Genomic DNA, 22,538 nt, shown 5'->3' on the forward strand with positions numbered 1-22,538 from the left:
TTGAATCCACTGGTGGTGCTTTTAATGCTTCATTTAAGTGTCAAACTAGGTGACAGGCATTAAGCCTGTAGACTATTCAGCATCAAACTCACGATCCAAGACCATTTTCTACCATTGTTTACCTTCTATACACTCTCCTCCCAATCAGAAAATAAATTAATTAAATAAAATAAACAGATATTCTTTTCTGGCTTTAAGCCACGGACAGTTCTGAACACAGCAGAGGTACTTCTCTCATTGAATGAAGTCAGAAAGATATGCACAGTCATGCTGTTCAAAACATTGTTTTATGTGTGGAACAACATTGTCATAAGACATTTGGAAGCCAAGTAAAATCACAGAAGTAAGGGAATTTGTAGCAGTCTGTTTTGGCTTACGGGAAATGAGACTGAGCTCTCCCATGAAGCAAGCAACATGACACCTTCCAGCATTAGAAATAGCCTTTTGGGTGGCTAAAGAGCAAAAGAGAGGGAAGCAAAAGAGAGGGAAGTGGAGATCAAAGCTATCTCCCTGTACACTACAGATAATCTTTTTTCTTCCTCTTCCTCAACAGAATGATTGAAGGAAAGGGCTGAAGGTAGAGGGACGAGCGGAAAAGGAAACCATGCTAATCCAGAATTGTAAGGAAAGGAGGTGGCCTTTGATCTCCACAGGATGGCAACTTTATTGGCTATGCATAAGCAGTTTCCAACCAGCTGATCAACCAGGTATTAACACTCAACACCCTTCCATGATCAGTAACCATGAAGTGAGTCATCTGTGAATAGCAGTCAAGCAGAAGGCTCATCTACTACGAAATGACCACCAGCCCATGCCCAACCCAGAGGGGAAGATGCAACCCCAGGGGAAATGATTGTTTCTCCACAGGCTCTTCCCTGATAAGCACCAATTATTTGCCTTGGGACTCAGAGCAAAATCTTTCCTCAAGTGTGCATGAATGAGGACGGCATTCATTTTTCAAAATACAACTTGGAATCCGTGTATTTCTACATCACCAGCAGTCATTGTTTTGACTTCTGTTCGGTGTCTTTTTTTAAGCATGCCAGGAAATACAGACATGGTAAAGCCTGGATGTGAGTTGGTTGAATGTAAAGAACCGATCATCTTGCTTGGTGATCTAAAAATTTAAAGATCATTTACTTAATGGCAGGATAAAAAATGCCTCCCTTCCAAATTCTCAAGAGCTCAAACCACAGTCTTGTTTGGGTGAATTGGGGGGACATGTTTAAAAATTTAAAAAAAAAAATGATTGAACCATAATCTTTCTTATTTTAAATCCTTCATTTCTCTCTTTCAACTAGGGAAGTGCACAGTGGTTAAGGGTTTTGGAATCAGCATGGTTCAAATCCCTGCTCATCCACATCTCCTAACGTCTCTATGATGTAGTTTCCACAGAGATAAAATACAGATAAAGTAAAATTTTCGTAACAGTAGCACCTATGTCATAGGGCTCTTATAAGCATTAAATAAGATAACGGTGAACGTTCAACAAATGATAGTCATATCTTCATAGCAATAGCAGTAGTCATCATCATAAAGTTTCTTATGGTACCCCAGAATTTGAATTGATCTCATTTTTTTTTATTATTTCCTTCTCTCACTTGCTGGTCTCCTCTAAGCAAAAACATTATGTACAGAAGGTAACTACTTAGCTTTCCACTCCTCTGTATAAACTGAGGAAGTCAACATTCTAAAGTCTTCTTAAATATAGCTTAAAAAAAAACTATCTTATGAATTCATTAAAGATTCAAACTACTCCTTTGTTTTCAAACTACTCCATGTTTCAAACTACTGCTTTGCTTTAAAAAATGTCTAGTTCTTTATATAGTTGTTAAACATAGAGCATACACACTGACATCAATTTTTCAAGAGCCCACTTTTCAGATTTGCTCTTTGTGCTATGTGTGGTCAGAGGGTGCACTAAGATTGGCTCTGTCTACTGCCACTCTCCCTCCTCCTATAGTTTAAAACCAGCTTAATTATGGATCTGTTTCTTCCACTGTACTTCTCTAGACTTCTGCTGCTGGTTCCACTTTTTTTTTTTTTCCTTTCTTATTACCGAATTTCTTATTTTACTCTACAGATTACCTTAGGACTAATTTTTAATTGAGTAACAATTTTGATTTCCTTATGTTTTTCTATAAGAAATCCAGCATGCAAGGCAGTTATACTTTTGTTTTTAGAATCAAACATTTTTCTAAAGGCTAGAACTTAACATGAGCATTACCTTAACATCTCTTATTAACACAGAAGATGATACATACTCAACTATTTATGATCTTCATTGACAAGCTGTTATTCTAAGTTTCCTCCCAATCTTAGTCCTCTTGCCCGGTATTTTAAATTACAGATACCTACTCAACGTAAAATAAATAAATAAACAAACAACTGTGGTTATAGGTTTGAAATTTAGCATTTTGGATCACTTTATTCACACAAAAGTATTTCATTTGCCATAGGGAAGACTAAGGGAAAATTTCAGGTAAACTTACTGTTCTGAGACATTTTAACTGTAAATATCTTATGTATTAGAGGGCCCATTATCAAGAAATAGGATGCTTTAAAAGATGTCACAGTATTCAGATAAGTGTATTTAAAAGCCAATAAGTTTATAAAGAAATTCATAAGAAATTATTGGAATCACCAAAGAATCTTTCCAGTTAGAGAGACCACAGACCCAGCTAAGCGGCTCACAAAGTGAAACTTATCTAAAAAAATTTCCCTCCCCACAAGAGAAAAAGACCCCTCCCTCCCAAAAAACAGGAGGAAAGAAAGACAGCACTAGTGAATTTCTACTTCATTTGAAGTTCAGATCTCATCCTAAGTTTGAACTGAAATTCAATCACTTTTTCACTTAAAAGCAGGTTTGATCAAATGGAGTTGAGGAGAGGAAGTCCATAAAGAAAGAATGTTTAGAATCAGTTCCTGAGAGATCACACACATTTTTTTTTTCCAGGGCTATCCCATCTGCTCCCCTCACCAAAAGTCTAGCTCTCCACAGAAAAGAACTCAGGTATACAAACACTAAAGAAGTTCACCGTAAAAAAAGAATTTCTAAAGAAATACCTATTTTTTCCAAAATCTTAGTTTCCTAGAACAAAAAGTTATATATTGTAGCATTAGGCTAATAAATAAAAGACTACAAAAAACAAACACATAATATTTTGATGTTAAGTATGACGTCAACACATCAATGTGAAGTTTATAATCTGTTTGAAGAAAACTATAGGACTTTGTTAAGTTGGCAGCCAGGTTTAAAAAAAAAAAAAAAGGAAAAGAAAAAAGAACTGACAACCAATAGATGCTTTTACAGGTTAAATCTTGTTGAAGGTACCTTACCCCCTCAGTACACTTTGATTTATTTAAACTCACCACGTTTCTCTTAAATACACTCCATTAACAAGTGATAGACTGTGAGCTTAGGCTTGAGGCAAGATATGAAACACAATCTTTCAAGAACTTCATTCATTCCCTGTCCAGGTGTCTTGAGCACGCCCAACTCTACTTACTTATCTGAGTTTTGTGAAGTTTTATTCAAGTCAATAGTGTGGCTTTAGAATAGCACACGGTCGTGAAACCTCCCCAGCAGCCCAGTAATCTGGCCTCCCCAAGTTCAGATTCACAGCTGGAGTGAAAGTCAGCAGAAGACTGATAAACAGCTTCAGGTTAAATATGAGAGAGCATCTCACAAGGATAACTCTGACCCCACCAACAAAGTAGATAACCACACCTATCGGAAAAACTTAGGTTTATTAAAATCACCAGTAGCTTCGGTGGAAAATCAAATTAGAAAAACAAAGCCAGAAATCATTTCAGCTCTAAGGTTATAAATGCCTTCTATCTATTTAAAGTACAAACCTCAGATACTAAGTACTAATCAAATTATTAAATCTAAAGGGCAGTACACGCTCCAACATATTTCTCCAAGTGAAGACAGAATTTGCACGCTGACACGACTAGCTTTCAGTGACATCCTATTAGTGTGACCCTATCTTTAATCTACTGCCATGATAAAATGTCCCAACATATACAAACTCAGCTCAAACAGTGACTAATGACCATTAATCCCCCTATCTTCAGTAATCTGCTCCTCCAGTCATTTATCACACTGACACTTCACTTTACACACGTGAATAAACTTTAACCAAGAAGGTGAATCAACAAAAATCTCAAAGGTATCTGAAGCTGTAAATTAAACTAGGGGGAGACTCGGCGAAGAGAGACAAATAGAGAGATCAGATCTGAATGTTTCTGATTTGCATCCTTGGCTGGTATGGGGGTGGGAAACCATTCAATCCCTCAGATCTGCAAACTAAGAAAAAAACTACATGAGAGAGGGGAAGCTAGAAGAAGAGGTGGCCGGCCCCAAAGAGTCTGTTTAATCTAGTCATCCTTCCACTGTGACAGAAATGAAAACTTCAGTTTTCTGTTTTCTTCAAAGGAATAACAATTTAATGAATTTCTCATTTAGTTCCATTGCAAAGGTTCCTTTTAGTCAGAAAGCATATCTCCTGGGCTGAAATTATTTTAGGGGTTTATTTGCTATCATTTAGCTGATGTGTGTTTTTCTTTTACATATTTCCTTAAGTAAAATCCTTGGTCAAAATATAAATCATAGCCATGGACCACAAAAAGCTCAAACCAACCTTTCAAAACTGTTTCATAATCATGGAAATTGAGTGACTCTAACCTACAGGCTCTGATGCAACTTGAAGCTCAGTACAGGACTATAAAAAATTCCCTGAGGTACACTGTGTGTGTGTGTGTGTGTGTGTGTGTTTTAAGGCCTGAAATCGGATCCTTGATTGAAACCAGAATCTACCAAAAGGAAAGAAAGAAAAGTTGAGCCGTGGCTCTGTTCCCTCATAGTAAAAGTTTCTTCGGGAGGGTAAGAAAACTATTTGTAAGTGCAGATGCAGTGTACACTCTTAGGTCAGACGTATCCCACTGCAGTATCCTTCCAACAGCTCATGTGAAGAGTTTTGGTACTATTTAATGAATCCCCAAAAATCCTAAATTCAGCCTTCTGTTTTCCCTTGCCAATGAAAACTCCCAGGCAACTAAGTGTTCCCTTTCAGATACTTGCAACCTCTTGTTTTCCTTCTAAACTCACCCTGGCAGAGGGGATAGTTTATATCCTACCGTAAGAAGGAGTTATTTCCTGAAGTTTCTTCAGAATCGAATTTAATTACAGACTTTGGTTATATAAAACTATTAATAACCCCTTTGCTCGAAAGAGGGGCGAATTGGGGGACCAGGTTCAGGAATCCTGGCGGGTTTCTGGGCTACAGCTCCCCGGGCGCACATCTCCCCTCCCGCGGGAAGCAGCCGAGGGCTGAAACTCACTTTGGCTCATCCTCATGGCCCAAGCTCACCGCCAACCGCTGACTCTCCCACCCTTGCGCTCCGACGTGCGTTTGCCCAGAATGATCTGGGCGTGCCTCGAACTTGGCAAAAGGCCTAGGTCTGCGAAGAGGCTTGGAAGGTCTTGGGAGATGAGGGAAAGGGGACCACACAAAGTAGGAACTAAGAACCTTTTCGTCTAAAACTCCTGCCAGGGGTCGGGCCCCTCCGGCCTTAGAAGGGAGAGGTCGCCAAAATGCAGTTCGGGGTTGATTTTGAAAAGTGGAGAGGGGGCGTGCAAGGGGAATGGAGGGTGAAGGAAGAAGACGCAGGGTTACCTGAACAGAGACATATTAATCCAAAGAGGTAAAAGTGAGCAGGCTCCGCGATCATTGTCCTCGGGTGGATCCTGCATACAGTCTCATGCCACGAGGAGAGAGTAGAAATGGGGTCTCCAAATTTATGAAGCCACACACTACACACAAAGGCTTAATATAAGCAACGTGGGTCAATCCGCCAGGAGTTTTCAGGGCAATTACTTGTCCACCTCTCCGGACGCTTGTCAATATCTCAGAGCCCTCTGCAGGCTAAGAATTCCAAGGTTTGCCTTCTCTGGCGCCAGGGTTTCCGAGGAGGCTTGGCCACTTCCAAGGACCATCCAAAGCGAACAACAAAGAGCCGAAGCAGAAGAGCAGTTGTGCGGTTTCCTGCCTCCACAATCTTGCCGAGCCTCCCGGCGTGCTCCCGCGGCGAGGGCCGGCGCGGCGGCGGCAAAGTTGGGGTGTGAGAACGGATTAGGGAGGGCCGAAAAGTGCTTCTCCGTCTATAGGCGAGCCCAGTCAACAGCTGGCCACCCGCGCCGGCGGCAAAGGCAGCCAAGGCAGTGGCAGCAGCTCGGGAGGACGGGCACAGGGTGCCGGGGGTGTGCCTGGGTGACTCCGCGCGCTGGGGGCGAGCAAGGGGGCGGTGCGGCGACAGCGGTTCCCTGGGCGGGCCCTTGTTCCCATCACTTGGGGGATGCGGAGGGTACTGAGGAAGGCAGCAGCTCCGCGGACACACTCAAGCCTCCCAGGCGCCCCCAGCCCAGCGCGGCGCTCACCATCCCTCCGGCCCCTCGCCCGCGGGGGCGTGCGCGCAAGGCACCCCGAACTCTCCGCGGCTGGGACGCTGGAGCCTAAACTTCCAGACGGTGGCTGCCCGCAGCCCTGGCTCGTGGTAGCTGCAGAGAGGCACCCGACCTCCCCGGCGTGGCGGAGAGGGGCCAGGAGGATGCTGCTGCGGGTGGGAGCGACGGCCGCCGCGGCTCACCCGAGCTCCGCCGGGATCAGCGGCGTCTGAAGTTTCTACTCTCACGCTGCCTCTTCTCTGGCTGGATTGCTTTTGGGTTTCCCCCACCGTCCCCGCGGCTCCCGGTTTCCTCCCTCTCTTTCCCGGCCCGAGAATACTTAAAGGGGCCGTGCGGTCCTTTCCACGCTTCACTCTACACTCTCCAGACGCCGGTCTGGCAAGTTCTGCTCGTTAATATTTCCATCCACAAGCCAGGGTGCCCGACTACGCCCTCAGGTGAGAATCAAACTGCTCAGGATCACAAAGCCGAGCGAATTGGAACTTGCCTTGTTTCTCTCGACACCCCTGGCTCCCCTGCACCTTTCTCCAAATGGAACCTCCCAGCCAAAGACTTCAAAAAGCCTCCTGGTCCAGCTTAACCTCTTCCCTACCGCTTACAGGAGTTGAAATAAACTCTCAAATAACTCCGTCTTCACCCTTCCCTATTCCCATTAAAAAACAAAAAAAAATCAAATGTGGGCAACAAGCTTATGGGACAGGAGGTACAGAAATAACTACGTAGAATTTATTACGTTGTTATACGTAATACGAAAATCAGTTTCTTTTAAATTGTAGTTGTTGAGTCTCCCGTAGAAAGGCTACCCAACTCGAGGGGCGCAGGAGTGGGCCATGCGGACTTTTTTTTTTTTGGAAGCAAATGCTTCTCCTTCAACTTAATGACTCTCAGTATCAGAATGCTAACAATGGGGGAGTAACTAAGGAAGAGGGACAAATGTAAAAAACATCCTTGCTACCCGGCAGTTTGCGGTTGTAAGAGAAGTCATTCAGCATTTCAAAACTAAAAGGCGTGGGCTTTAACATCTCATACGCCTCGCCCTGAAATCCCAACCTACCAGTTACTAGCTCTGTTACCAGGCCAAATCTCCGTTTTCCCTTCTGAATCAGAGACTCTTGAGATAGTCACAAATCATACCCAAAGCAAAACAAACCTAGCACATCTGATGGGCATTCTTGCATTCGTTCATGCATTTATTCACTCATTCATTTTTCTTTCTTTCTATTAAAAAAGACACTATACAAAAACCACCTGAGACATGGTGAGTGCCCAGTAAATGGTAGATATTGATATTTAGGACTATTATACTTTTCAACAAATTATTATGCACCAAGTTATGTACAATAACTTCAAAATGTTTATTTGTTATCTGTCAGGATATACCAGAACCTGCTTTCAGTGGTTGACTCTGGAGAGAGGAATGCATGATGGATGGAGAGGTGGGAATGGATTTACTCTTGTCTAAATACTGGTGTACATTTTTCTTTTAAGTGAGCACATGCATTACCTAACAAAGGATACAGTTTTAAAAGCAAATAATATATTCATTTTGGATGCTGATGGTACAGCCAGTGACCTTGGAGCAGCATTTTGTAGAAAGAAACTCTGGTTAACAGAACCTATCTCTGAAAGTGAAAGATAGTTTAATCCTGCAAAAGCTGATTGAAAATTCAGTAAACAGGCTGGAGATAAGAACTCAAAGACTCCAACCAAAACCTTTCCAGCAACAAAAAACAAGAATGTGCATTAAATGCTGAAAAACATACATCGATTTGGTCTTTGTGAAGGATATTTAGTGAGAAACATAGAATATGCCTTTTTCCCCTTGGGATAAAATGTGCTTTTAAGATAAGCTTACTTAGTAATAGACAATAAATAACCTAAAGCATGGTACTTGAAAGAAAGAGAGAGAGGGAGAAAAATCCCTCAAATCCTCATATCATCTGAGTGCATTTTAAATAAAGATTTGAACTTCCACTTAGTAAAGGATGTATGCTTTTACATATAAAGTATCAATAGAGTATGTGTAAGAATCCCTATCATACTGTTTTTCCAAAGTGAGTCTCCTGGTCTCCAGAAATTTGCTAAGATTTCTCAAATTCTCCTTTACCATCTCATTGTCATTGAATGGAAACCATATTAATACTCCCTTTGATCCTTTTATTTCTCAACTTGAGCTACCGACATCCTCCCACCCACCAGCAACTCCTCTCCTACTCCTCGAGGCTATCCTACCTAGGAGAGTCAGCAGGAAGAACCCTCCAAGAACTAACTTCTGGCAGCCCCTTCCCGGCCCCTGCTGCCCCAGCATGAGGGTCATCATCACCAGCTCATATATGTTTATCCTTTCTTCTTCTCCTGCCTCATCCAAACTGTACTTTTCTGTCAATTATATCAGTAAAGGTAGTACCTGAAGACAAAAATTTGTATTCAGAAGGTATTTGGCATCTGTGACAAGTCAAACTCAGTGTACCTGAGAACTTTCATAACTTCGTCCTTTCACTCACTCACTTACTCATGCAAACAAACTTAGTGAACATCTTCTATGTGCAGGAAACAATAAAGAGCTCTATAGAGGCCAGATGCAAATAGAAACCTATTTCTCAGGCCCTCAGAGCTCTAATATAGGGAGCTACACAGGCTCCAGAGTGGAAACTATCAGAAGAATTAAAAACAGTGTCATTGGGATTAAATGACAGCTCAATGTATTCCTGAAGGTGGATGAATCATAGCAACTTGTCACCTTTCCATTTTTACTCCTGAACATTAAGTTACTAGGAGAATGCATGAAATAATCAATGTGTCTGTATGAGTATGTGTGCAAGTGTGTGTGTATACACATGGACATGGTGCCCACATATGTCAGGTCTTCAGGCAGCTCTGACACATACAATAGAACTCTGACTCATTCCGGACTTATTGGTTGGGAGACAAAGATCAAGGTATGGAGAAAGTGTCATAATTTGCACTCAGAATCTCTATTCTGATCACCGTGATCTGAATGAGTGGTAGAGTCTCAAGTTCCTTTTAGAGAATTTTGATCATTTGAAGCTTATGAAATTCAGTCTCCCTAAAATGAGAATTTTGAGGAAACCTGAAAGTAATACATTCTAGTAGTCCTGTAAATAGGAGCTTTTTTGACATTCAACATTCTAGAGCAGTAATGATATCTTGAGTAGGTCTAATCTGATTTTTATCTTTCACAGGGGTAGTTATAGGAACTCAGGAAATAACAAAACTCCCAGGATCTCTCTAGGGATTCCAGATATCACTTACCCAGATCAGGAGGAGCACAGTTGAGTTCTTAAGAAAAATACAAACCAGAACATTTCTCTCTTTTCCCCCCTACCAAGAAGCCTAGAATCAGACCAAGCCTGAGAGGCAAGCTGAAATTCCAGGAGGTCTGGTGAGAAGCACCATGATATATACAGTACACACAAAGGCTGGGCTGCAGTATCTCTCAGATTACAACTAGTTTATCAATTTTTATACCAAATTGCTGAATAATCTGTGTAATTTTTGGTACCTAAATTGATGAACTAGATTGAATATTTGAATAATTTAATATATGAATATTTTTCTAAGTTTGGATACATAAGAGAAGTCCCATTTAAGAAGGTAACCTAAAGTAACCCTAATAAAGGGAGAATAAACTCATATCTGTTGGAATATCTATTGTGTTTTGAAACACCCTGTCTCTAGAGTAAACATTGCTCAGTCTATGCCATGCTGCTTCTGTAGTAATATCTCTCACTCCTGACAATTGAAAGCTTCAGTTTTCCTCACTAAACAGCATATGGTAGTTACCTACAGGATAACTTATTTTTTTAAAATGAGCAATACAATATTACTTACTGATTTTAAGTGCCATATATGATAGCAACAAGTCACATGTAATAAATCACATATGGTTGGGTATAGATTTTACATGCAACAAGAGTTCAAGGAAAAAAGAAATAATTTAGAGTTAGAATAATGAAAGGGAAAGAAAGGAAGGAAGAAAGGAAGAAAGGAAGGAAGGAAGGAAGGAAGAAAGAAAGAAAGAAAGAAAGAAAAAGAAAGGAAAGAAGGAAGGAGAAAGAAAGAAAGGGAAAGGAAAAGAAAAAAGAGGAAAGAAAAGAAAAGAAATGCTAGGTAGAATTTTTAAATATGTGTAACATTATTCCTGTTCATCAAAGAGAATAAAGTTTACCAGAATGCTTTCTTTCAAATGTACACAGGGCACATTTTAACAGCATTATTTTTGTTTGTTTCTCTGCCTTTGGGTAATTATGGCCCCCAAAGCAGGAACCATAGGGAGAAGAGATTTCCTGGGTTATCTGTCTTTACTAGGCATTATCAATGTTTTCAATACAGGAAAACGTGGGATAGAACTCCTTAGGCTTCACCTAATCATGTGCTCCAGTCTCACTAACAGCCTCTAAGGCCCATTAAAAAATATAAGCTATGATACACTTGAGTTCCTATGGAATTACTGTGTCTGTGCTTGCCTTTCAGCATCTCAGCATCTTGGGGACATTGTAGATACTCTAAAATTAGAGGCTATATTGCTAAATCCTTGTGGTAGCACCTAGGACCTTAACTGTTAGCAACATGGGTCTCACTAGGATTTAATCCTTTAATGTTAACAGACAATAAGTTTCTGAAGAAAAAGAAGAGGACACTGGGAAGTAGCATTGATTGAGGGCAATGTTTTGGGCCCTTTACCAATGTTATGTGATTTAATTCTCACCATGATCACGTGAGGTGGCATTATCACCCTAATTTAGAGATGAGGTTGAGAGAATAAGTCATTAACTCTAAGTTCAGAGGTCTGGAAGTCATGGATCGTATATATGAACCCAGCGTATTTTGAACCAAAATGTATGGGAAAAAAAAAAAAGAGTTCCATGGTAGGACAGGCAGTTTGGTTCAAAACAAGCTGGGCTGAAATATAAGGCTCTGCTCAAAACCCTCCAGTGGTTTTCCATCTCACTTAAAGTGACGACAGCCCACTCTTTCCAGAAGTCTACAAGGCTGCACAGGAGCTGGTCTCCCAACCTCCCTGACAGCATCTCCTTCCCCATACTTGCCCTTGCGCACTTTGCTTCACCAAAACAGCCTCTTAGCTATTCCTAGAATGTTATCAGGCAACCTCTAGCCTCAGATTTTGTACTCGCTCTGGCTGGAATACCTACCTTCACAGGTGAGCAAACCTACTCTCTTTCCTCTCTCAGGTTTTCTAAAATCAAACCACCTCAGAGAGCCTTTTTCTGACCACCAATTTTAAAATTACATCTTTACACAATACATTCCGTACCATTTTCATGCTTTGTTTTTGTTTTGTTTTGTTTTTCCTCCAGAGCGCTTATCCCCATCTAAGACATTACATATTTCCTTATTTATTTTTATCAACTGATCCACTCCTCCTAGAATGTTTTGACTGACCCACTCCTCCTAGAGTGTTCTATGAGGTCAGAGATTCTTGACTATTTTATTCACTCTTTTATTCCCAGCATGCAAAACAGTGCCTGCTACTTCCTAGGCAGTCAGATGTTTGTTAAATGAATGAATGAATGTCTTATTTTATTGTTTGTTAACCTATCTTTTGGAAAAATGCTTCCTTAATGAACCTATTTCTGTAGTTCTAAAGTATATTTTCTCAGATATATAGTTCAATCATTTGTCCACTTCAGCTAACAGAGAACTAACATGAATGTCACACATGGAGTTGATGTCTCGGTGTACTTCGGTAACTTAAAAGCCAAGGTTCTGACTAAGTAGGCACATGCTGATTTGGGTCAGGTTATTTGAAAGCAAAGAGATTGGAATCTGACTTTAAAGTATATAACATTCAAACTGGAAGTGACCTTCAAGATTAATTTTTCGTAAATGAGAAACCTAAAGTTTAAAAAACCTGACTTTCCCTAGAATACACCTTTAGTTAGTGCTTTACTCAAAACTAGGACCCAGTCCTCTAAATCGCTAGAGATTTCTTTCCATCAGAGCAGGTTAATCAGAAATTCTTGGTTAAGATTCTCTACCTTTAGAACACTTCTATCACTAGATATGGTACAATATAATTATATTACTATTATATTATACAGAGAATTTTACATATTTCTGTCTTCTGGAATATAAGAACCATGGCTTTTTTTTTCTATCTCCATTTCCTAATAGAATAAAAATAATAACAGCCAACATTATATAGCATTATATGCTAGAGGTACTGTTCTAAGTATTTTTTGTATTCTAACTCATTTAAATTCTCAGAAACACATTAGTAGATCAATTACCATTATTATCCTATTTTATACATGAGGAGAAGGTGGACATTTAACTAATATGAGGCTAAACATGGATTTGAACCTTGGCTCCCTGAATCTTATCCCCACAACAGACTGTGAAGTACAAATAAAAATTATTATTTAAAGTAATGTTATTCTTGCAGATTTGGTTCCAGCTTGAGGAAGCCATTGATGTGTAAGTTTTGTTTTGTTTGTTTAAAGATCTACTTTCATTTTGGAATAAAAAAGTGACTCTGAAGTATATGCATCTGTACTTTTACTTCTACATGGAATTTAGGTGTTTAAATCTTATTTTATTTCTAAAATGTTCAAAGGGGTTTTATATTTCTCTTTAATGAGAAGGCATGGAAAAATATATAGTACAAGTTTGTTAAGACATTCAAAGTGTATTGAAAAACGTAAAGATGTATATATATTGATATCATACCATAGAATTTTGCTGTCTTTTGGTTTCTTACTTCCAGATATATCTGCAACCAAGCATATACTATTCTAATCATGAATTAAAAATCTCTTAAATTGGGATCATAGTTAACAGCTGCACAGCTGAATGACACACTCTATAGGCTTACAATTTGGACACAAACTATTTTGTAAGTAATTTACATTATGTTTAACTCTGCAGATGTGTTGTACAAAACTGTTTAATGTTTTTGGTTTTTCATCGTTTTTTTAAAAAACCGTTCAAGAAATATTTAGAGGCTTGAGGTACATATGTTAGGATTTATGTCTCATTTTGTACATTCTTTATGTTTAGTCCCACCTGCTACTTTGTTTATTCTGAATAGTATTTTACCTAGGTTCTAACAGTTATTTTAATCAGTTCATTAAAGAGGCATTAAGTTCATTCAAAAAACATCTTGAAATTCTATTAGAGTTCCCTATTTAGAGGTTACTTTCTGGGTCAGTAAATAAAAAGTAGGCCTAAATGTTTAATGTTATAATAACTTTGGAAGAAGGGTATCCAAGTTTATCATAAATAATAATAATAAAACATTAATAATAAAGAATTCATTGAATTGTAGTATTATACACCATATTGAAAGTTTTATGTTATGTGTTTTACAGCCTATTAATGTATTTCTCTTATGGAAAAATGACTTCTCTTTTGAAAAGCTCAATCAGGGCTTTGGGATTTAATAGCTTCTTGGCGTAATTGACAAGTAGGATTCCAAATATGAGGTGCTCATTCTTGTGGATAAATACTGAATCCATATCCTACAGTTGTCTCTGAGAAACAAACTGCTGTTGACAATTGACATGAAATGTAAACCTACTGTCTTAACAACAAGGATAATTATATATTTTCCCAAGAGTTTAATCACCTCCTCTTTAACATCCTGGCCACATTCCAAACGAAATCATCCAATTCCATTATTCTAACTGAAAATCTTTGTTGATTTGATCTAATCTCATCTTCTCAATTTCCTATCACTATACACCACTTTAAAGCTGCTTTATTACACCTAGAAGGTAGAATTTCACTGGCCTGGTACATACCTTCTTGCATTTATGTATCATATGAATATCTTTGAAACAAAACAGATGTTTGCTGAAGCCAGTAAAACAACCTTACAAGAACATCATACAAAAATTATTCTATTTATTCAAAGATTTCTAAAGCTTACTTTTTTCTTACAACGCTTCAACTACAAAGTTAGAAAAATGGTTTTACTAATTTAGCATGTCAATATTTTGCCACAAATATTCTTTGAGTGCATACTAAAAATAATATGGTTTATATCCCTATATTCAGATGCTAATTGGTTCTAATGAGATTTTATTTTTCTTCAAAATATCAGAGGAATATATTTTTAGGACATTTGGAAAATACAAAAAAACCCCCAAATTTACAATAACTCTCTCAAATATAATCACATATGCATCCAACATTTTATTGTAGCCTTTTTTTTTTCATTTTTTCACTCTACATGTATAGACTTTTATTCTTACAATATGGAATAACAGTCTAAAATGGCTATGTAACCTACATTTTCACTCAGTATGTCATAAAAATTTTTTATGTCATAAAATATTCTTCAACGCCATCATTAAAAGAGTGAAGTAAAATTCCATCATATGAATGTACTAAAATACATGTAACTAATCTCTGATGGTTAGATATTTAAGTTAGTTTCAATTTCCACTAAGGTACATAGAATCTGCTTTTAAAAATCATACTAGGATGTGGTCTTGCTAGTTAAATTGTTAATAAATTTCATTTTAATCACAGATATTCTACTGAAGCAATACATACATTCCCCCATTTTAAGTGACAATTGTTTGGAGTTACCATGCAGATTGTTCAAATAATCTTAGACTCAACATACATTAAGAGTTAAGCATCATAGACAACCATGAAGAACTATTAGACAATTCCTAACACCTGAAATTTTCACTTTTTTCCAATAGGATTATTTTGCTTGTTCAAGGGGTGCTTTTAATTTTCATTATAACTGATTAAAAAATGAAAATGTTTGTATTTCGCAAGTATGCTTGAATTTCACAGGTCTTGTATTTCACACCAGAAATTAAACTCGTTTCTTTTAGCAAGGGCAATGAATCAAGACATAAAGTTTTTCTAAACAATTACTTTTGTGAAAAAGTATAAACTTAAGCACAATTCATTATTTTACTCATTTCTCTTTCCAGCTGGGAGTGCACATTGTTTAACACGTGGCTATCATAATTATTGACAGTGACCATAATGTGATCATACTTAAACGTGCTAGTCTAAATAAGAATCAACCTAGCTGTGTAATGTGCATCCTAGTTTATCCAAATCATATTATTTTGGTTAACATCACCTATTTCTTGATTTTCCTCTAAATTCTGCATCTGACTTACTGTGTAACAGGAGTCTGAAAATTTAATTATCCTCCCTTGCTTGCCAAAATATGAACTATAAATTTAAAATAGTTAAAGGAAAGACATCAGTTTTCATACTTGATGCCTTACTGATTGAAGATGTAATGTCATTATTTCTTGAGGGTAGTAATTTTATCACTTAAAAATATCAGATCTTTATCTGGCAAATTCATCTGTTTTAAATAATTGTGATTTTTCTCAATTCTATTTAATTCATACAGAAATGTACAGAACACTTGGCAAAGTCTAATAAATCAGATTATCCACCATACTAGATTTTTCTGATCTTGCTCTCTTTAATATTTCACAACAATAATAGTACTTGAAAAGGTGATAATGAATACAGACATGTTTCTTTAGACATGCTTATACATTCTAGAACATCATTAAATGTGTTTTCCAGGTGGAAACTGTATGATTAAGGGACCAAAACACAGTCTGAAGAGCTTGTCTTTTAGCGCAGACTTCCCCTGGGTACTTCCTACTCATCCTGTAAGTCTCAGATGAAAGTCTCTTCCCCAGAAAAGCCCTCCCAGACTTGCCATTTTCCATCTTCCCCAATAGGTCAGGTATTTCTGTAAAATGCTTAAAGAAATTTCGACTATTTCTCCACAGTACTGATCACACGTGTGAAATACATATCTTTGAAGTGTGCCTCTTTTGCAAGTCTCATAAACTCCACAGTGGCAGTGATGACTTCTGAATTGTTCACCAATGGTATTTTAGTTCATATCAAAGTACACTGAACACAACTTTGTGCTTACACTTCTGTATAGTATCCTAAGTTTTGAGAAATACTCAGCTAGACTAAGAGAGGAATAAAAAGAAACTCTAGGGGCTTCCCTGGTGGCACAGTGGTTGAGAATCTGCCTGACAATGCAGGGGACATGGGTTCGATCCCTGGTCCGGGAAGATCCCACATGCCACGGAGCAACTAAGCCCGTGTGACGCAACTACTGAGCCTGTGCTCTAGAGCCTGCGAGCCACAACTACTGAGCCCTCGTGCCACAACTACTGAAGCCCGCACGCCTAGAGCCTGTGCTCCTCAACAAGAGAAGCCATCGCAATGAGAAGCCCGCACACCGCAATGAAGAGTAGCCCCCGCTCGCCGCAACTAGAGAAAGCCCGCGCGCAGCAACGAAGACCCAACGCAGCCAAAAATAAATGAATAAAAATAAAAAATAAAAAAAAGAAAGAAACTCTAAATGCAGATATCTGGGCATTCATGCCTTTTGCATTTAATCTATCCAATTCCAAAAGGAAATGGGTAATTTCTAGAAGAGTTTCTCTGTTTCAGTGTTCTCAGCTGGGGCCATTTTTGTCCTCTTCCCCTCACTCAGGATATTCAGCAATGTCTAGGGATGTCTGTGGTTGTCACGACTGTGTGGAGGAGGGGGAAATGTACTACTGGCTTCTAGTGTGTAAATGCAGAGGATGCTGCTAAACATCTTATGTTACACAGGACAGCCTCCACCCAAAACAAAGAATAACCTGGCCCGAAATGTTAATAGTGTCAAGATGGAGAAACACTGCTCTAGTCGAACTTTAACACCTTTTGAGGGAATTTTCTTCTTGAAGGGATTAAATAAGTTAGTGGAAATGTATCTTATTAATGGGGTACAGTTAGGTTTCAAAGTTATTAGGCCAGCGATGCTGTATACCTTACTGTATAGGAAAATATTGGAAATGTTGTAAAATCCTATGCAAACATAGCTCAAAGCTAAATGTTTATATACCTTAAAAAAGAAAATTTAATTACCTTCTTCTGTTAAGTTGAAATCTAGAGCTTATATAAAGAGGCATATGTTTTCAATAATATGTTATTTCTTCCATGTAAACTTGGAATTAATGGAGTGACAAAGATGATGGGAAGGTAAGGCAAAGTGTAAAGTTTTGAATTGGTGTGGACTTAACCAAATATGAGCTATTGAGCATTGATTAGAAAACTTCTTTGGTGATAGTGCCTAAATGTTACAAAACTTGCAACGGGAACTCACGGGCTTTTGTGTGGACATGGCTTTGAAAGAGCATAGAGTAAAAGTTATCTGTTGATATGTTCCAAAGTATATATAGTAAAAAAAAGATATATAATATATATTACACTAATCTTCCAGTGAACTACAAGATAAAGGAACGTCTGAGCCAAATTCAAATTTAAGAGCATTTAGTGTTTATTTAAACTTTGCTCTTTGCAGCACGAAAGTGACAAGAGTTTGGTGCACGCTTAGAATAATGACGGATGAGGCGCTATATTTGTTTCTAAAATGCATAGAGATCTCTGCCACTGACAAGCAGGGTGACCATGGACATGTCTCCTAATATCTCTAAGACCTGTCTCCTTTTGTATTAAGTGAAGTGTATAATAATTCTTACCTTATGGGAGGTTGCGAGGACTGAAACAGATAATATGCAAAAAGTGCTTAGCACAATGCTTGGAATAGAGAAGGCAAATATTTAATATCAGTTGATAATTACTGGTGTGATTTCATTGTGAAAAAAAGAGCACTATCCTGGGAAATTCAGGATTAAGTTTAACGTTAATAGTAGAAAACTGCAAACTTTTTAAATTAATAAAGCAAAGTATATAAGGGTTGTTGCTTGAGAGATTGTTTAGAAAGCCGTAAGTACAGTTTAAAAGACATCTACATACAATAGAGTTCTAAAATAACTCAAATTTGATTTTACTAAGGGAGTTTCAAATTCATATAGTATTTAGAAACCAATATTCTTAAACAATAGCATGTTAGTGGCGACCTATTTTTGAATAGCCCAACTGAGTATATGCTAAAATTAAAGTTGCCATGGTATATCTGAAATGTGATGGTCCAATGGTGCTCAGATATTATTAATGTAATGTTCTCAAAGTATATCTCCTCTTAAATGCTATGAGAATAAGTAAATATGTTTTTTAAACCAACAGAGGAAATTTGGAATTTAAAAGATGTATACATTTTCATTTTTTTCCTCTGACAAAATGATAAAATCTGTTTAGAATAATATTTCATTATAAGTTCAGAAACATACACCCTGGGTGTAAAGCCAAGAGAATGAAAAGAAAGTATTCAATGTCTATATTTAAGTGTCATGAAATGAGCTTTATAATGCTTATCTATTTGTGGGTAGGTGAGACTTACGGGAGGGAAACAAGAGCTTCTAGAATCAAAGAATCAGTTATTTAGGGCTGGGCGGTCTGGGGATATTTTTCATGACATTATTATAGTGATATGTATCGAATAAATTAGCTTTCTAATACATAGTAAGGAGTACCAAAAAACCTTCAGAACGAATTTAACCTGGAGAGAAAATATTACTTTGTATTTAAATTAGATTTTTATTAAGATTTTCCTTACATTGCATATTATATAAATAATCTTCACACACGAGAAGTAGATTTCATTAGTCCATCATAAATTATTTTGAAACAGTAATTAATATAATAATATAATAAACTGAGTTTAAAACACAAAGCTTAGTATAAGTACTGGGCAACCATTTATTTCAAAAACATAAATGAGATGAGAGGGATTCCTGCCCCTATGAAATGGGTTAAAGAATCTCCTGATAGTAACCTCTTTACAAATATTGGGAATTTGTAGTTTTTGAAATTCCCTTCAAAGATTGGATAACACTACCTACTAAGATATTTCTTATTTCATGCATGTTCCCTTGGATTAAATTTGGATTGTTAATTCAGTATAGTTAGAGTAAATTATCCAAAATATGATTCAAAATTCAAAACACACACACACCCACATCCACATTTTGGTGAAATAGAAGTTCACAGTAGGTCTCTTTATATTTGACTTTGTGTCTTTGTACAAGAGGGAAAAATACCTTCTCTATGAAACGTTTTAATTGGCTGAGGGTGTTTAGTATACAATGCTCTATTGCCCTCTGCTGGCTAGAAAATGATAAATAAAGACTTCCCATCTGCTCTTATCTATATGGGGGCTTTAGAAAACTATGGAAAATAAAGACACAGTTCAAAATAATAAAACAATATATTACAGTGATAGGAAATTTAAAAAATAAATTTATAAAACATGCTTATCATGTTTCTAGGGTTCCCTAAAATTTGCTTATTTTTAGTTTTCATGTTAGCCGAATAATTTGCTTATTTTATATAGCCCTAAGCACTCTCATTAATTAAAAAAAATCACTCTAATTCATTATTTTAAAGCGATAATTGCAAGAATCATATTTGTGTAGGAATTTTGGGGATTTACTAACAAGATATGTATAATTTATTGTTGGCACATTTGTGGAATATTTTTATAGCTATTATGATATAGCTAGTGTGAGTTTACATTTTTTTATAAAGAAAATTTTATCTAGTTGAAAAACTATTTTCAACATAATTTTATAAAAGTGTAAAAACTAGCTAGATATTAGAGTTCTTCTTTACTAATTAAACAAGTGACTTACCTTGCACATTTCATTCTCTTTTAAAGCGTTATTTATATGCTGTTCACATCCCACTGAGGAAAAACTAACATTGGTGTATAATCACACGTAAATTCTTTAATAACAGTGACAAGGCCCCAAGAAACAGAAAATGCATAGACTGATGAATTTACCTCGTTCCATTTTAGGACTGCACGCTGCTTTAATGCTTGATTACATTTAGTTCAAAAACATTTCTAAAGCGTAACCTTACCATCCATGGCAGAAGATGTAGATTTTATTATTAAGGGGGACTTGTTGATTTCTCTAAAATAAAATTAAGATAGAAGTTTAAAACAAAGCTGTCACTGTTTTTTCAAAAATTTGGCTGGTATTCTGAATCTGGGATTTATTTTATATTTTCAATAGTTTCTCTCAGCTACAATATAAGTAGAAATAATCTGGTTTTCATTTCTATGAGTGTATTTCTTTGGAACATTTATAAAACTTGGGTCATGGTGCTTTGAAATAGGCTTTATTCCATGAGCTCTGCCTTCCTATTTTATCCTCAGAACCAGTGTCTATTATGAATCAAGAGGATAATTTTCCCCATGGCTTCCCTGCCAAAACAACTGTCAATCCTTTTAAAATTTTCTGGAGCAAATGGTGTTTTATAACTTTAACCACATCTGTTCCAGAATATATGCACACCTCAAAATTTCCAAGAACACATTTTCAGACCAATCTGTAAGTTGCTAGAAGTCTTTGGTTCTCCACAAACTGAGAGAAAAAAAGTTTCATCCCAGAAAATATAATTATAAAAATAAGATGGAAAACAAGTTTTTTACCTTCCAAATCATGAGAGATTTTTTAAAAAAAGAATGCACTTTACAGTTTTTCATATTTAATCCTCATAAACCACTATATATATATAATATATACATATATATTTTACAGTTTCCATTTTAAAACTCAGGAGTATAGGAAAATGAGATTCAGAGAGATAGAAGACTCATCCAAATTCACAGAGGATGGCCTGTAGATCGAAAGCCAGGTAGGTCTGCCTAAGTCCAGGCCCATGGTCTTTTTATGACACCTCACAGCCTCTAAAAGGGGAAACAAACTGGGAATCCATTTGTATCAGGGTCTTAAAATGATCATGCCTTTTGATCCAATAATTCCCACTCTGGGAAGCTAAGGAAACATTCAGTATACAGTTAAAGATGTCCATGACAGCATTAATTAAAATAATGCAGGAATAAGAAAGAAAACTAGGAAAGGGCTACATTTTTAATAAAAAATAATGGATAAAGAAGTAAACTATGTATGTCATCTAATAGAATATTAGTCATTAAAAATAATAGTTTTGAGTTACTTAAAAAGTTATGAGTTGCTTAGGGTAAAACCGGCAAACAAAAGTTTATTATGTAATTATATTCGAAAAGACAGGTTTATTGGTACTGACAGAGAGATGTGTCCTATATTGTTGGGTGAAAAAAGTTAGTTATGAAACAATAGTATGTATTCTATAACACATTTTGAAAAAAAAAAATATATATGTCCTAGCATATGTGAAAAAGGATTGTGTAACTTATGTCACCCTGTTGATCTAAGAAATAAAAACAGTAAATAAGTTTTAAAGTATATATTTTTATACTATATAAACTTTATAACATGTATTACTTTTAGGATTATAAAAATTATAAAGATGTAATATTTATAGTATGATTATAACTGTGATGAAATACACCAAAATAACAATAGTTGATACTTTACGGCGAGGAGTATATATTTATTGCTTTTTTAAAAAGTTTAAAATGTTTTCAATATGTTTATACTTGTTTTATTAAAAACTATGAAATAAGCATTATAAAATAATCGTTTCCAACAAATAACAGTTTCCAATAATAGTGTTCCTTCCTTCTATTTCTCTGTCTTGTGGATTTTTGTGAGAAATATTGTTTTACTTTGCTGTTCTTAAAGTACTTAGCGGGTTCTCATGGTAAATGACCTCACGTAGGTGCATTACTCTTATAGAACTAACTTACTTAGTTAATTTCTATGGAAATGTTAAAATTGAAAGCCAACTTGACTGACTTATTGCTGATGTCTGTTAAAGAATAAGAAGAAAAATATTACTGTAGTATTCTATTAGTTCAAAATTCATCAATTCCCAAAAATAGCAACCTGAAATTTAACTTTTGTTAAACAACTTGAATAGTACAAACAAAACTGCCATGACTATTGATGCATTTAACCAAGGGACCTCATAGTTTTCAAACATCTCAAGTACTTGAAAGATACCTATTTACTTATAAATTAATAAATGATTTTTTCAAAAATATCTCATGCATTTTTAAAAACATCCTCTTTAAAATTGATGAGGCAATATCTTCTTTCCCTGGTAATATGAGTATAATATTTATAAATTGTGACTAATTTTGACTTGGGTTACCAGATTAATCTAAATTAATGGAAATTTCATATGAGAACTAGAACATGGTACTATCAAAGTTGATCTCTTCATGTTACTG

At 36.6% G+C, this 22,538-nt stretch overlaps 1 protein-coding gene across 1 annotated transcript in view; it reads right to left on the reverse strand.

Annotated features, from left to right (window-relative positions):
* The window catches only part of ROBO1 (roundabout guidance receptor 1), a 380,307-nt gene extending 373,579 nt beyond the window's left edge, over positions 1 to 6,728 (reverse strand). The window contains exon 1 of the mRNA XM_061194033.1: positions 5,682 to 6,728. Within this exon, the coding sequence (XP_061050016.1) occupies positions 5,682 to 5,736 (55 nt within the window). The 5' untranslated portion in view covers positions 5,737 to 6,728. The remainder of the gene's footprint in view (positions 1 to 5,681) is intronic.
* Positions 6,729 to 22,538: the final 15,810 nt, after the last annotated feature.

The sequence above is a fragment of the Eubalaena glacialis genome, chromosome 6 (assembly GCF_028564815.1).
Source record: "Eubalaena glacialis isolate mEubGla1 chromosome 6, mEubGla1.1.hap2.+ XY, whole genome shotgun sequence".
NCBI classification, from domain to species: domain Eukaryota; kingdom Metazoa; phylum Chordata; class Mammalia; order Artiodactyla; family Balaenidae; genus Eubalaena; species Eubalaena glacialis.